General features: G+C 35.8%; 1 protein-coding gene across 2 annotated transcripts in view; it reads left to right on the top strand.

Moving 5' to 3' along the window:
- DACH1 (dachshund family transcription factor 1) overlaps positions 1-17,647 on the top strand; it is a 427,802-nt gene that overhangs the window by 363,369 nt on the left and 46,786 nt on the right. For both annotated transcript variants that reach the window (XM_082701392.1, XM_082701391.1), the window contains exon 7: positions 15,690-15,841. In XM_082701392.1, the coding sequence (XP_082557518.1) occupies positions 15,690-15,841 (152 nt within the window). The remainder of the gene's footprint in view (positions 1-15,689; positions 15,842-17,647) is intronic.

Below are 17,647 nucleotides of genomic sequence, written 5' to 3'. Positions count from 1 at the left end.
TTAAATTTTCTAATATAAAATGATATTAAGGGGCAATGTGAGTTTTTCATGTATATCAAGAATGCAGGAGCAAAACTTGCATGTTTGATTTGCTTCCTCAAATATGAAGCACTTCTTTTTCTCTTATGTCATGTTAGTCAACCATACGGTACATCACTAGTTTTTGATTCATGATTCATTATTTGCTTATAATACCCAGTACTCATTATAACATATGCCCTCCTTAATACGCCTCACCGGGCTACCCCATCCCTCCATCCCTGTCCCCTCGGATAACCTCAGATTGTTTCCCAGAGGTCATTAGGGGAAGGAAAGGAAAACAGAGGGGAAGATGAGCTATGAAGCACCTTCTAATAAAGTTGAGTATTTTAATTGTCTTCAAATTTTCCATTAGTTTTAAGTCATTTATGAAATCATGTTTCAGTACATGTGCTAGTTATAATTTGTTCATCTTAAAGTGTATGAGACAAAATAGAAGGCAGTAGTAAAACTTTCAGGTTCTTTCTGGGTTTTCTATTCTTTTGAAATCTTATTATAGGTGGACAAGGAATAAGTAATGAAAGATAATTTACTATGTCAAATAACAAACCTATTTATATTTGCCTAAAGCTTCTGGTGATAGTTTTAAAAGTAAATTAATTATCTCAATATAGAATAGTTACTGACTGACTAAAATATGGAAGAGTTCTACTTACCTATTACCCATATGTTCCTCAAATTTACATTACTATGTGTGTATGTACATATAAAATAAAATATACCTTACTTTGAATTTCCTTCAAATGCATTAGATACTATAGGGGTATTTTATTTATAATTAACTTATCTCAATCCTTCTTCATATTTTGTTAAGAAGAATCTTTAATATATATGCTTATAAACTTGATAATTCTGAGTAAAACTAAATACACAGGAGTTAGCCCAAGAGATTAATTTATTTCATTTTGAAATACTTTTTAAATATTTGTTTATTCACTCCACACGTATTTCTTGAGAGCCTAATAAATGCAAAGCACCATTTGAGATAGAAGAAACACAATACCAACCATATAGAGAGAAATTTTATTCTTAAGGAGCTTACATTTAATTAGGATTGAGAATAAGGAAATATACACAAAAATATTAAGTAGCCATGATGCTAGTGTGATTTGAATTGAACATGCCAAGGAAATGAAGAGTTACATGGGCATCTAAGGCTAATATAGTTCCACATTCTCATGAGACTACACGGTTAGAAAGAAGTGCCGTTTCTACAAGAGGATCAGTTCCTGAGCATGGTGGGTCACAACCTCATGTCTGGCTTACAGGAGCTCCAGCAATTTGAACCGCACTAACTTCTCTGACACCTGTACCAGACATCTCTTCTCACATTCTCTGGGTCTCATCCACGCCTTCCTCATGTGCCTTAACACATGTTTCCTTTCCAGCTCAGATATTTTTTTTTTAATTTTTAAGTACATTTTTTTTAATTTTAATTTTTTTTATAAACATATATTTTTATCCCCAGGGGTACAGGTCTGTGAATCACCAGGTTTACACACTTCACAGCACTCACCAAAGCACATACCCTCCCCAATGTCCATAATCCCACCCCCTTCTCTCAAACCCCCTCCCCCCAGCAACCCTCAGTTTGTTTTGTGAGATTAAGAGTCACTTATGGTTTGTCTCCCTCCCAATCCCATCTTGTTTTTTTTTTTTTTTAAGTAGACTCCATGTGGAGCCCAATGTGGTGATTGAACTCACAACCTTGAGAACAAGACCCGAGCTGAAATTAAGTACTGGACACTTTTTTTTTTTTTTAAAGATTTCATTTATTTATTTGTGAGACCGTGCGAGGGAGACAGAATGCACAAGCAGGAGGAGGGGCAGAGGGAGAAGCAGACTTCCCCCTGAGTGGGAAGCCTGATGCAGGACTTGATCCGAGAGCCCCGGGATCATGACCTGAGCCAAAGACAGATGCTTAACGACTGAGCCACCCAGGCGCCCTGCAGCTAAGATTCTTGATCTGTGCTGTCTTCTACCTTGAATGTATAAATTCTTTATGATATAAAAAAATTCCTCAAAATGAATCTGAGGCATCCATGCTATTAGACATAGAGAATATAAAGTAGAAGATAACAGAAAATAGTTTAATGGCAAAAAAATTATTGGTGTTTTTTAATTTGGAATTTAAAGCCATGTTAACATTTCAAACAGTTTTTCAAATTAAATTTAAAAACAGGTAAGATAAAAGAAAACTTAGGTAACACATCTCATTTCTATATTCATTTTTTATTTCTTCACCAACAGATGTGTTTTTCTTAAATATAACACATTAAAAAGCTAGTAACAACAATTTTATAAATCTGACAATGTCATCTTTTTCCTTTGCTACAGAGAACAAGTGGTTATAAATTGGAAATCAATGTTTTAAAACTTGTATGTAGTAAAGGTCCGGGAATTTGCATTATGTTTTTATGCTCTGAGAGTTGCAAAATAGCAGCTGTGCTGTTCAAGAATCCCCTTCTCGCCAAGGGAAGAGTGCTGACTTTGACATAAACATACACTCTTAACTTTTTATATTTCCCTAAATCCTAAAAATTAGTGCTCTCCTTTGCATTTTTATATGACTATGTAGGAAAGCAGTTAGTTTTAAAGGAAGAAGTTGTAAAATCTCAATAGGTAAAAGGGATATAAAGGTCATTTAGTTTAACCTCCTATCAATTTCTAGAAAGGAGTTTCTATAATATTCTTGACAGGATGCTTATCAACCTTTGCATAGACCCTCTGTCATGGCATGTCCACTACTGCCAAAAGCAGCCGACATCATTTTTAGATAGATGAATCAAATCTTAATGTTTCCTTATACATAGTCACTAGTCCCTTTTCTGTACTAATAGCCACAAAGATATTCACTCAATTTTTAAAAATTGAGGTTTTAAAACTTAGATTAAAATATCATAAATAAAGTAGCATAAATACCTTTTTATGCTGGATTCACATTTCTAAAAAGGTAACCCAGACTAAAATCATTTTATATAACATATCTTCCCAGTCAGATTCAGCTAATTTAAAATGTAGACTAACCTCAGCTAAAACTTATCTTTATTAATATAAGAACAAAGGGCTTAACAAATTAACTGGTTTTGAAGGTAAATTATATCATATTTTCAACCAATTAATGATAAATTTGTGTCAGATGCCAGGCAGGGAGGTTACACAGGTGAACAAGATGGACAGAATTACTGCCCTCACAGCTTTTCACGTTGCAGGAAAAGGAAACAAACCTGCAAAAAAATTTTTTTGGTTAGAATTTTCACTGAAGTTGATCATTTGAAAGCGTCTCGGTGAAATGTTTTAATTGTTAGTTGTTACGAATGGGAGGGAAAACGTGAATTGGTTCAAGCCAGTGAAACTGAAGGTATAGAACTATTAGGTCATCACCTCAGGAGACTTTTCACATCCACATGCCATGCTTTCCATCTCAAGAGATCGTGGCGAGGGAGGTAGGAAGAAAGCAACATACGAAAACACACCTGTGGAAGGAGTCATTACTGGTGATAAATTAGTAGACTTAAAGAAGTCAGTTTCTCTAGATCTGCAAGCTAATGTCTAGGGCAGCCTCTCGGCAGCCTGGTAGTGATAGCTTACCAGAGTAGGGTAGTAGTCCAGAACTCGGGAGCTTCCGGCGTGGGTGTGGAGTACTCAAATGGAGTCACACTGTGTCTGGGCTGGTATTGGGAAGCTAAACACGGATCTTACAGTGGAAAGTGAGGGAAGTTCGTGGCTGGGGTTATATGATGAGGAAGTTCAGGAGAAGCTGAATTGGAACAAGTACAGAAGACAATTTGTGGCGATATCCAAGGTTGAATTATAGCTGATGGATGGGTAAGGCATGGGACTAACTCTTTCTGAAGTGAATCCTTTGGCCAGTAATTTTTTGTTTTAGGAATCTTTAAGTAGGCCTTGTTTTTTGTTTTTTTTTTTTTCTTTACCTCATGGAGTGCATGTGCCAATTTAAAAGTGATACTTGCATGGTTAACTATTTCTCACAAAGAAAGTATAGACTGTCAGTATGGCTGACATTTAGTAAAGGTGTAGAGTGGGGAAATTTGTAGGAGGTAATTGTGTGGGCCACATAACTTAAAGATGATATTAAATGTCTATTAAACTCATGAGAATCTGGTATTTCACTTCTAAGATAGGTATCTTTGATTAAAAATGAACGGTCACCATGAGACAGTACAAATCGCCAATCTGGATGAATCTTGGCTGCCTTGGATGACCAGTGGCTAGGTCTTAAGGAGTAAGTCAAGTCTTAATTAAGAAGGAATGGGATACAAGTGTCTTAAGTTTTCTTTCTGGTCTGAGATAAAATAATTACAAAATTATTGCCTTTTTGGGAATGTATGTCTCTTATACTCGAACACATATAACAATACATTTTAAAAATTCTTACTGAAAATTTGTATTCCTTGTGTTTAAAGGCTCTGGAGCAAGGCTACTTGGGTTCGAATTTGGCTCCTCTCCTTACTAGCCGAGTTATCTTGGCAAGTTAATTAACTTATTTTTACTTCTTTCTACTCATGCGTAAAATGAGTATAAGACTAGTAACAATGTAACAGAATTATTGAGAGGATTAAATTAGTTAATGCATGCAAAGTGCTTGGAACATTGCTTTGCATACATAGAAAGCACTCAATATATGCTAGTTATTTTGATGATAATGTTGATGATCATCATCATACCAATGCCTCCGACTTTTGAAAGAAAAATGAGTTAATAGAATTTTTACTGCATAGTATTATTTTTATGTTAAAACTTTTTTGTTGTAGAAAATTTCAAACAAGCATAAAATTAGTATAATGAGCCACCCATATACCTACCCATCATTTGGCTTTAACAATGACTTGGGTCCTAAATTCCCCCACCTAATTTCTCCTCTACCCCAGAGAATTTTTTCAAAAGTTTTTTTTTTTTGTTTTTTGCTTTTTGTTTTTTTAAGATTTTATTTATTTATTTGACAGAGAGTACAAGCAGGGAGGAATCTCAGGGAGAGGGAGGAGTAGGCTCTCACTGAGCATAGAGCCTGGACAAGGCTAGATCCCAGGGCCCTGGGGTCATGACCTGAGCTGAAGTCAGTCGACTGAGCGACCCACGTGTCCTGCCCCCACCCCAGAGAATTTTGAAGTCAATCCCAAACATATTTTACTTAATCTGTAAATATCTTTTTTCTTTATTTTCAGTCTGTATCTCTTAAACATAAGGGCTCTTGTCTTTAAACCACAATCACATTATTATTACCACCCCTAAAATTCCTTACTTAAGAAATCTTAAGTATCCTGCCATGTTTCACATTTGGTCAATTGTCTTAAATGTATATATATTTGTGGCTATGCTTACCCTTGCAAGCATTCGAAATATTCTTTCCCAGTATTTCCTCTAAATTGACACTGTAACTTTCAATGAAGAAAGAACTAAAAATTTACAAACTTGGGTTTGAAGAACTGTGGGTCAGCCACTTACCGGACTTCTTTTGTCTGAAAAATGAGAACTTACACTTAATGATGTCCAAAGACATCTCATCTTTTACCTTTTCATGCTAATTTTAGTCTAAAAACTATGTGCAGATCCAAGTGTAAGTAATCCACAATACCAGAGCCCCTTTATCTTTCAGGGGGATAATTTGGGAATCGTTCCATTTTATTTACCCAGCAGAAGATTCATTTTCAGCCTGGAAGCTCATAAGTGAAACAGATCTGTGCAGGGATGACAAGAAGAAACCAGGATCTCAAAGTATGGCACTGTGTGAGGGTGCCCCGTGTTCTCCTCTTTTTCTCTTTACTTCTGAAGTTTTATTAATTTTGAAAAGGCCTTGAATTGATGTGACAACTCCTCCCCCCCACCCCCCGAAAATTCTCAAAGCACATTTCAGAAACTCATTTTTGGCAGATGTAAATTTAAGTAAATTGGCCAAGGTCACAGCACAATAAGGGCAGAGTTATCAAGGGAATGCAGTTTCCTGCTTTTTCCACCATCCATGAAATTAGAGTAACTCCACCCCTTAAAATGAAAGGGTCTACTTTTTTTTTTTTCTTTTGGAAATTACAAACCACGATTTGGAAATGTTTTTTACCATTAACTCGGGTTCTCCTAAGTAGTCTTTTAGAATTATGAAATGTTTGTGCACATTTCAACTGCCTTTACTGTATATATCGCAACCAAGACAATTTGCTACAAAAAGATAGTGCATTTTTTTGTTTGACCTGAACCATCAGATTTTCTTTTCATGCAGTGTGACATGATGAAGCAGCTATCTGAAGGAACAAAACTAGTTCACTTTCTATGGGCAAGCACAGACTGTAAAGTAGATTATTAAAGTACACAGAAATAGAAAATTAGATCAGAAGTGATGTTTTACTGTGAGGTCTTCTTTGGGCCTTATAAAATGAGAGAGAACTAACCTTGTTCTATTTCTGAGTCCTGAAAAAAGCCTCATAGCAGGCATATCACCTTTAATTAGGTTTCTGCTTTTGGGAAGCATTTTACCAGCCCCCTTTCATTTATTTTTAATGATGTTATCACTAACAGGCAAACAGTCCCTTAATAAAACAAAAACAGTTTCTATATAAAGCCTGGTGTACATGTCCTGAGTCAGTCATCTAAAAACAAATGTTATGATTGTTTCCGTTGTGCTCTTAGAACCCTTAATGGCCCTACTGTGCAGATATGCAAAACATCAACCGAGGAAATATAACCATGTCTGTTATGCAGCTTTCAATAAATGTTTTCCCATATTCACTTGCAGTATCAGCAGTGAGGTTAAACCTACAGGGTCATGGAAAAGACAGAAAGGTCAATTAAGTGGATCTTTTCAGCATAGCTGGCTAGCTCTCTCACAAACACTGTGACTTATGACTTTAACAAACAAGCAGGGGTAAAAGCCACCGACAATGTTTTAAAGGTAAATGTGTGTGTGTGTGTGTGTGTGTGTGTGTGTGTGTGTGTGTGTGATGTTCAGTACTGTTCCATTTTTTCTAAGAAATCCCAAGCTGTAGGAAGAAATAAAAAATGTAAGCACAGCTCTCAGAGTCCTTCATTTCCATCTTGTCAGGTGCCAGCGATCGTGAGGAGGCTGCTGTCAAGGCCATGTTTGGAAATATAAATCTTGCTATAGAGTTTCCTTCATACATAGATTTTTGAAATACAAATGTAGAATAGCCAGAAATTAAAGACTGTCTTAAGAATAATGGTTGAGGGACGCCTGGGTGGCTCAGTTAGTTAAGCAGCTGCCTTCGGCTCAGGTCATGATCCCAGGGTCCTGGGATCGAGTCCCACATCGGGCTCCTTGCTCGGCAGGGAGCCTGCTTCTCCCTCTGCCTCTGCCTGCCTCTCTGTCTGCCTATACTCACTCACTCTCTCTCCCTCTGTCTCTGACAAATAAATAAATAAAATCTTTAAAAAAAAAAAAGAATAATGGTTGAAAATAAGCTTAACCATTTAAAAATACAAAGTTTCGGGGCACCTGGGTAGCTCAGTGGGTTAAAGTCTCTGCCTTTGCTCAGATCGTGATCTCAGGGTCCTGGGATGGAGCCCCGCATCGGGATCTCTGCTCAGAGGGAGCCTGCTTCCCCCTCTCTCTCTCCCTGCCCCTCTGCCTACTTGTGATCTCTGTCTGTCAAATAAATAAATAAAATCTTTAAAAAAAAAATACAAAGTTTCTTCAGAGCACTTAGGATTCCTGCTTTCCTTGAAAGGTCATCCCTGCACACTTTCCTTATATGACCCCTGGACCTCCTCCTGTGTAAATCTTTCCCAATATTCCCTGCCGATTTCTAATGTACCGTGCCATGAAATTTTATTTTTCTTCACTCTGATCTCAACATGTATCATGGAAATGTAATCTCTCCTTTTCCTAAGTAACCACTAGGTACTATTGGAATCAGTCTTTTGCACATGACCTTATTGAGATTATATTGTATGCATTTTTCTTTATCTTCGTCCTAGAGCTTCCTCCTAACTCAACGTAATGCCTATGAAATTGTCTTGTAATCAATAGAGTGGTTTTCCAATAGAAGGTATTTTTAGCTTTGCTATCATGGATGTGGCGTAACCTCAGGGTGAGCGAGAGACTACATCCTTCTCATTTTTGCCTTGTTAACTGCTCCAGCTTTTGTCCCCACTCATCTCATTCACATATTCCTTCAACAGACATTAATACGTGCTTAGCCTGGCTAGGGAGCTGAGACTCTGTTCTATTTCTGCCTCTAAGGAGTGGTCCCCACCTTCCATCAGCATCCCAAAGGTAAACTACGCAAAAGGCAATAACCACGGGTAAAGATAATTGCATCTGTTGCAATACATCCTTTAAAATGCACTCAATTAGGCAGGATTGTGAATTTGGTGTACATCTTGGCACACCTACGGCATTCCGCCAACACACGCTTGCAAGGATCTCCTTTCCATACCAACTCCTTTCCTTTGTTCACCCAAACTCAAAATCCAGATACGGCTTCAAGTAGATCCAAGGAAACTCAGAAGTGTTTTTATGCTACTGACAGTCTAGTTCTCCAAGATCTGTACTGTTTTCTTTCTGTGTAAGTCACCTTATCCGTTTCCTCTAGGTGCTGCTGCCTGAAGAGAAGTTGATAAACTAGTTCATATCCTTTTGCCCTTTCTCAAGTTATTTCTATCCTAGTTAATTTTAACTGTTCGCTGAACTAATTCAGGGTTAGTTTGTAGAAGGCAACTATAATAATGTATAGTAATAATTTCATTATCAGCACGATACTTCATCATCACAAGCCTCATTAGAGAGAAAGAGTGCAGTGGTCTCAAGCTTATGGTACAGCCAGCATTCCCTCTGTGGCACACTGAAGCCAAGTTTACAAAATGAAATGTGTAATACAGTTAGTTATTTGTTACTTCCTGATAGTTTATTAGCACTTTATATTTTACAAAGCACTTTCATATACACAATCTAATTGGATATAAGGTACAATCCTTTGAGTTTGTAATCATCTTTTTAGTAAATAAATCAAATGAGGCTCATAGACTCTAAGAGATGGATTTTTTGCTCTACTATTTGCTAATACTTGCTAGAGCCAGGGCTTGAACTCACACTTTCTGAATTTAGCCTGGCTTGCTTTTCAATTTACCAGAGATGTATCCAGAATTTGAAAAGTAGGTTTAAAGTTAAATACAGGAAATTAGCCTCATTCTATCATACCCCTGGATATTTTATAAGAACTGAAATAGATACATGAAACTCATGCAAATACATTTTAATGTGATATTTTGGAATTAGTTATTTTATGAGAAGATGAAAATAGAAAGAAAAAGATTTACATGACCATTTCTAATTTAAGATTACATTCTGGATCACATTATTCAACTTTATTATTAGTTTCCATTGCCAAATTAAAGCCAGAGTCCTACAGTAGGAATGAACTAAGATTGAGGATATGGTTGAACTCAATTTAAATGACTACACTTTATGTCTGGATATAAGTTTCAAAACATCTTTTAAACACCAATCCTTAATATTTTAGATTATCCATGCCTGTACTCCAGTTGAATAATGTGGCTGATGAGTTTACAAAAACACCAATAAATTTAACTTTCTAGACAATTGTAAAGGAAATTTATCAAAATGCCAAAGAAGAGTTCATATTTTTATAAATCACTAATCATAGAGATTACCACATTTTCTAGAATCTTTGTCAACATTTTTTCACTTTTCCAGTACAATAATATAATATTTGCAATGCAAAATCCCAGATCACTTGTAAACATTAAATATGGAGACTTTTTTATTTTAATAATGTTGCTATCTACTTTACATCAAAATGAATAAATGTGAATTCCCTTGGAATGTATGGTTTTCTAAAAGTGAACATTTTTCTACTTGGAATTTATGGTGTAATAAAAGACATCAGACACAAAAAGACACACACACACACACACACACACACACACACACACACACAAGAACTTGAAAGAGAATATATAATTCAAACCCAAAGGGATTAGTTATGAAAATAACAACTGAGTTAGATTTTATTAACAGGAAAGAAAACATTTTAAAAGTAGAGGCCCATTATTTTTTTAAACAACATTGTTCCTTAGGATATCCTGCTAAATTGTTATGTGTGATAAGATTGGATGGAAAAAAAAGCTGTCCTACAGAGACATCAATCTTACTGATAGTCATTTATTGATATGTGACTTAAACTATGAGGACAATCATGAGATGAAATGATGAGAAGAAAGAAATAACATTTTTTCATACTTTATTGATTTTGGACTTTTAAACACACGTTCTTATCTTCTATTTTTATCTTACCCATCATATCCTAAATGATATTAATTGATCGTATGGTGTTATATCTGTCATTATATTTCTCATATAATTATAAAAATGGTCATTGGTATTTTTTCTGGTCAACAGATGAAATCATGTGTGAGATGGTAATGTGTGTGCTTCTGTTTTCCTTAAGAAAGCCACTATGGTTCCCTGTAACTAAATTAAAATACAAGAAAGTTAAAAACCATCCTTTCTTAGGAATTTAAAAATAACAAGAACTCCTTTGAGAACTGGCATAACTACTAGTTCCCTATGGATATGGAGTCCTTAAAAAAAATTGTACCCTAGTTAATGCAGCTTTCAAAAGTGCTTCCTTTATTTTTAGGAGGACACACCTTTCCCTGCATCTAATTTGCCATCGCAGGTGTGGGGAGTGCCTGTCTTGTAAATGGCTGAACATTTCCTAATTTGATAAAATGAAGTAAGAAAACTCAAGAATCCTTGTAAAATGGAGTTTGTAAACCTAAAGAATCAAGAGCTTGCTCTGAAATTTTGTGTTTATGTGACTCCATTCTTTTGCAGTCAATACAGGCAAAATCTCTAGTCAAAATAGGTGAAATGTCCACTCAACTAATTTTTAAGAATTTTAATAAGAAATAACAGAACATGAAACTTTAGATTTGCATGACACTAGAGTTTGTGTCATTCAACCTGCTTTTTTTTTTTCTTTTAACTTGAGGAAATTGAAGCCCGAAGAAGTTGTTACCTGTCCAAAGTAGCTGATACTCACCGGACACTAAGACATTTTCTTTATGTATCTCAAAGTATAAAAAGTGTTGTGTCCTGTTTTCATCGTCTGTGGCCATGTAACAAATCACACCAACATTTAGTGGTTTAAACCATCAAACATTTAAAATCTCAGTTTCTGTGGATCAGGATCTGGGTGCAATTTAGCAGGGTGGTTCTTGTTTAAGATCTCTCATGAAGTTTCAGTTCTGCTGCCAGCTGAGGCTATAGCTTCATCAAAAGGTTCCACTGGGCAGGGGGACTCTGCTTTCAAGCCACTCACTTGGTTTTTGGAAGGCCTCAGTCCCTGGTCATGTGCACTTCCACAGGGCTGTCCCATGACACGACAGCTGGTTTTCCCCAGGACAAGAAATGCAAGAGAAAGGGAGAGAGAGAGAGACAAATGGAAATTATAAATTTTTTATAACAAAATCTTAGAAGTGACATTCCATCACATTTGTTTTTCTCTGTTAGATCTGACTCAGACTAAGGGCAAGGTTCTAGATAATATATGAATAATAAGAAGGAAGAATCATCAGAGGCCATCTTAGAGGCTACTACATATCTACCACAAGCCCAGAGAAAATATTCTCCAAGTACTTGTCAAGTAAATTAAAAGATATATTAGTTATTTAACTCTTTCCAGTAAAATATCTTACATGATAAAATTGGAATACGAACTCTTAATTAAGCAATAGTATTCTGTGTGTGTGATTCTTGCTGATCTTATACTTGCAGTGGTCATATAAGAGAGTGTTCTTACACTTAGGAAATATGCAGTGAAGTTTTAGGATTAAAAGGGAAGATGGTTCAAACATATGCACACACACACACACAGAACAAGAGAGGGAGAGAGAAATAATTTAAAAGCAAACATGGCAAAATGCATACGATTGGTGAATTGAAGTAAAGAGTTGAATTAGTTTTCTAGGGCTGATTTTTAACAAATTGCCATGATCTTGATGGCTTTAAATAACTTTCTTACTGGAGTCTTGGAAGACAGAGGTCTAAAATCAAGGTATTAGTAGGGATAAGCTCCCTCCAAGAGGCTGGCTATAAAGGAGAATCCATTCTTTACCTCTTGTAGCATTTGGTGGCTATCAGCAGGATGCATGGACTATGACTGGGAGATCCTGATCTCTGTCTCTATCTCCCCTCGGCCTCCCACTCTTCACTGTGGATCTCTTCTGTTTCCCTCAAGTCTCACTCTACCTTTCTCTGATAAGGATACCTGTCACTGGATTTAGCACCCATCCTGAAACAAGATGATGATCTCATCTCTTTTTTTTTTAAAGATTTTATTCATATTTGACAGACAGAGATCACAAGTAGGAAGAGAGGCAGACAGAGAGAGGAAGAGAAGCAGGCTCCCCGCTGAGCAGAGAGCCTGACATGGGGCTCGATCCCAGGACCCTGGGATCATGACCCAAGCCGAAGGCAGAGGCTTTAACCCACTGAACCACCCAGGTGCCCCTCAAGATGTTTAATTTAATCACATCTATATAAACCCTCTTTCCAAGGAAGCTAACATTACTAGGTTTCAGGGATTAGGCATGGACATATATTTTTGGGGGCTGCCAGCCAGCCCACTATATGAGTATAGAGAAGTTCTTTGTACAATTCCTGCAACTCTTCCGTAAGTTTAAAATTATTTGAAAGCAAACTACCCAAGAAGAAAAAACAGATTACGTTGTCAAGTGCTGTAATAATCCAGAGAATATGGCATCTGACAAGCTTTCTTTTAAAGATAAAACTTAAAAAATATGTACAGATCTTTCAAATTGGAATAAGGTGTTTTGTGAATTTCTGCCTCATCATCATTCATTGTTTGAAGTCAGTGGAGATTATGTAATGTCAAAACTCTTTTCCATGTTGTCTGACCTCTCAAACATTTGCTTTAATCTTCATAGAACATTTAGGATATCAAAGGTCACTTTTCTTTCAAAAGGAAGAACTGTGTTCCTAATTTTACTATCTTTGTAAGAAGACTAAATGAGACTTTCCATGATGTTAATTGCCAGAAGATGACAATTTTTTAGTAGGGTCGTGAAGCCCAAAGGACTTTTTTTGTCTTGTATGTTTGATCTTGATTAGTTTGTCTTCTTTTCAGAAATGTATATTGATCTTAAGAGTTACCCCTTTTTAAAATTTCTTTAGTCATCATTGTGCCCTAAATTTGATTGTTTCTTAGCTACATGTTGAGTTAAAGTGGCCTCATGCAGTATCTCTGCTGTAAAAAATGATGAGTGAATGAATGCAATCATGTAAGTCTATACTAAATGATAGTTGAACCTTGAGGACCAAGGTGTGCATTCCATTGAAGCAACTGCGGAAAAAAAATCACACACACACACACATACACACACAGTCACACTCACGTATACCTAGAACAATTTTAATCCCAGGGGAGCGGGGGATGGGGAATGGAGTAGCTAATGGGATAATGATGGAAGACAAAATGTTTTCCTAACTATAGGAATTGACTGCTTAACAATTGGGATCAGTCACTCCAGTTCAGGTAAGTTACTTGAAGCTTGCAGATTGTGTTTTTCAGTGTTCTATCCTCAGCACATTGTTTATGTAAAGTAAATATTGGCTTTGTAGATGTATGTATCATGAATGATTTTAGGAATTAATTCACACAACAGCCAAACGTAGCCAAGCATAAATGTACTGGAGTTAAATCAAATCGTCATTGAGATGATGGAACTTACAATCAAATGTGTGTGCGTGTACATGCATGTGTGTCTACACATTCATATGGAGCTTTTTTCTTGGACATTCTTTAAAGGATTGTGGAATCAGTCTCTAAAGCTGAAAGCAAACCCAGGTGGTCATCTGGTTCCATGCCTTTTTTCAAGAGACAAGCAATTATTATCCCCATGATCTATTAAGCCACATTTTCTTTAGCATGTGACAGCTAAGGTGATGCTGATCGAAAAATATTGCTCTCCATTCTTAAACAATTTCACATGCACATAGATGTTTAACAAGTGCCTTTTTGGAGCTATTATGAAAAAGCACTAGCAGCCTTGGTCTGGAGGAGTAATTTATGACAGCGAGGTAAAGGGTGTCCAAGATCATCTTGATCACATTAGCCATGCAGTAGCCCTACCCCTGCACTGCGGTCTCTCTTTAACCCTGGTGACAAGAGTGATAAAAAAAATAACGACACAGTGAGTCTTCCTTTAGCTGCTCACTGCGTTGCTTCTTCTAGTACCTGCTGCCTCAGATCGCCTGTCAGTAAGTGAACGGGAAAGGGAGTGGATGGAGAAACTGCCGAGGAGTGGGTGTGTGCTATTGAGAGGCAGCTAATAGATGGCTTGTGTCCCATACTCTCCTCCCCAGCCTTTCTTTCCTTTTGGTTTGTTAACTAGAAATGTGGAACAGTGAGGGAGATGAATTTAACTTGTTCTGACATTAGTTAGAGACAGAGAAGTGTAGCTACTTCCGTAATATTTCTGCCCCACAGAGAGGTAATTGGAAAACGTGTTGTGTGGTTAGTTGTTGTAATGAAAAATAAAGGAATGATCGAGAACAGTGGAATCAAATTATAAGCATAAAGGCAAGTGTGCTGAAGTTTTTAGCCACTTGCAAAATTGAGAGATACTATCAGGACTGTGCAAATACATTGCTCTGATTAATTTTCCTGGGGTGAAATATGAAAATATTTATAAAATTGAGAATCCTGCCATGAATAAAATTTTCTCTGTGATATAATAAACAAAACCATAACTTGTATCTATCTTAAATGAAACTGTAAAAATGTTTAAATAATAAAGAACTGAATGAAAAGAGTTCACTGGGTAAGTAAAAAGAATTCATATCAGGACATTACTTCAGGTTGCTTAAAATATTGAAAAATATTCAATAAATAAAGACTAATTTATCTTACAGGGTTTTATATTTGATTTTCTAAATATTGTTATGGAAGTTGTGTTTTATTCCCCTTTCTTTAGACTCCTTTTTCATGTATAAAGAACTAGCTTTTTAGTACGAAGGTAAAAGGGACTCAGGGTCAAAGAATTAGATCTTCAATTTTAGTGATATTCAGTAATTCAGTTTTACTTTAGGGAGAAAATATTTGATTTCAGTTTTTCTTTTTAGTTGTAAAATGACAAATTTCAGTTGTACATTCTTTTATTGATTCTTTAGGAATATATTTGAACAAATCATTGATATAAAGGAAGGGTTAATTGAGAAACAAACATACTAATATACAAAGCATTTCTTTTATAGATGCTAGAAATATTCTATTGTCAATCCAAACAGAACAAACTAAAATGAGATAATTGGGAAGGTGCCAATAAAGTCAGCCTGAGTATATTATCACAACTATATGTGAGATAATATTTGTTTTAAAAAGATTCTATGGCACTGTAAACTCAGTCTCATTAGAGACTGCATTTAAAAGGCTTATAAAGTTACTCATTAATGTTATCTTGTTGTATCTCCACAGCTTTTTCATTAAAGAAAATTCAGCAGAAAGCATTTTCTCCTGATAGCAGGAACCAATTTGCAATAAATGTTCTGGAAACCACTAGGGAAGCCATTACTGAGGTCTAATAAAAACAGACAAGCGTAACTTGTTCTATATTTTTGTTTCAATCACATACAGATGAGACCCCGCTTTCCACACCAACCGCAAGAGACAGCCTCGACAAACTTTCTCTAACTGGGCATGGACAACCACTACCTCCAGGTTTTCCACCTCCTTTCCTGTTTCCTGATGGACTGTCTTCCATAGAGACCCTTCTGACTAACATACAGGTAGGCCTTGTTTGTCATCTGGAAGGTAAACACGTGGAAGACCCAGCTATAGATTTTTCCCAGATTCCTACGATTCCAACTTAATCTGTTGATGGGTTTGACCGAACCATGGCATTGGACCGTTTCCAGCAATTTAAGATTTTAAACTTGCTACGCTAATCAAGTTGGTTTAGAAATACTGATATATGTGTATTCAACCTTAATAAAAGCTTCGATGAAAATGACCTGGGCATTTGAAAAATCATTCTGCCTAAATGTTCTCCTTATTGCCAGCTTGATGGGAGGAATCTGTTTAAGTTTGTCTGATTTACTCAACGACAGCACACCAGTTCTAATAAATATTTAGTTATTTTTAAACTGCTGGCCTTCCAGTGAGGAAATGATATGTTTAGTCACTTAGAATATGTCTAATATAAAAGAATCCAAAAAATCCCTTCTTTCATAAATAAGTTTGTTTCAGTTAATAGGATTTCTTCAAAGAATAGACTTCAAAAAGCTATACAAAACTTTCCACGGATTTCCTATGTAGTCCTCAGGATGTATATTTTACGTACAGTACATTATGAATCAAAAATACTTACAGTTAACAATAACATAGAGCATGGAGCCAAAATAAGAGTGTTTGGGATACAAGAAAGCACAATTTTCTTGCCCACACATGAAGCGATCATGTGGACCCCAGATGGAGATTTTGGCCATCTACTTCTCCATATTTGGAGTAGCTAATAATAAGAATGTGCTTATAGATATTGTGCTGTTAATTTTTGTTTTTTTTAAGTTTTACTCTAGCTCTCGATTCTTAGTGAATATTTTTCTGTACACATTTCCTACCATACTAAACTTTCTCCAGTAGAAATGTAATTAATTTTATTTACCTCTCCAAGGACATAACAGAAGGCCTTTAATGTAACATATCTTCTCATCTATTAATGTGGCATTTTTAATACTAATGTAATTAGAGTCTCCAGAACTGTATTCAACTTTAAGGTTTTATATCTCAGTAATTGAAATAAATCATCAATCTAGCCTTAACTTAATCAAGACCAAATAATTGATTATATTTAAAATTAAACATAGACTTTTTTTCTAAATTTGACCCATATTATTATTTTCTTATGTGGTAGAATTTTTAATGAATTTCTCTTTTGTGAAATTAAATGATTTCAGAAAATATCCCTCAAAATTTCTGAATTTATACTCTGAAAGGAGGAAATAATTAATTTTGTTATGTTTTTAGCTCTATATGAAGCAAAGAAAAAGCTAAGGGTTTACTTAAAATTCTCTATCCAGTTGTATGTATCTTCATTAACTAAAATGACTTTAAGCAGGAAAGTGGTCATTTAATTTAAGTTTCAGTGAAGAAAACATTTCTGGGTTTTATCAGTATACCCCCGCTTGCCCATCTGAAAAGTGGGTGTACACATGGACTCTGGCATTTTAAGTCAGATGCTGTCAGTTTGGGTGCATTATCCAACACCCTCCCCCCTACGACACACATGAATCTACATCACCTCAAACTATAATTATTTCTTAAAAAAAGAAGAAGAAAGAAAAGAAAACCTCAGTTTTAAAAATCATATATATTTTAGACAAATATCTTATTGAAAGTATCTCTAGACTTAATATACTCTTCTTCCTGACCTTCCAACCAGTCTTATGGACATATTGTAGCAAGAGTTGATGATGGGACAATAATCAAGGCAAACTACATTGTTTATTGCTAGTCTCAAATCACAGGGATCTGGGTTCATCAAAGTTAAAACACCGACAGTAAGAATACTTTGTTAAGAATAAATTATGCTTGTC

This window comes from Mustela nivalis (assembly GCF_964662115.1).
Source record: "Mustela nivalis genome assembly, chromosome: 15".
Taxonomy (NCBI): domain Eukaryota; kingdom Metazoa; phylum Chordata; class Mammalia; order Carnivora; family Mustelidae; genus Mustela; species Mustela nivalis.
This window is presented reverse-complemented; position numbering and strand designations above follow the sequence as displayed.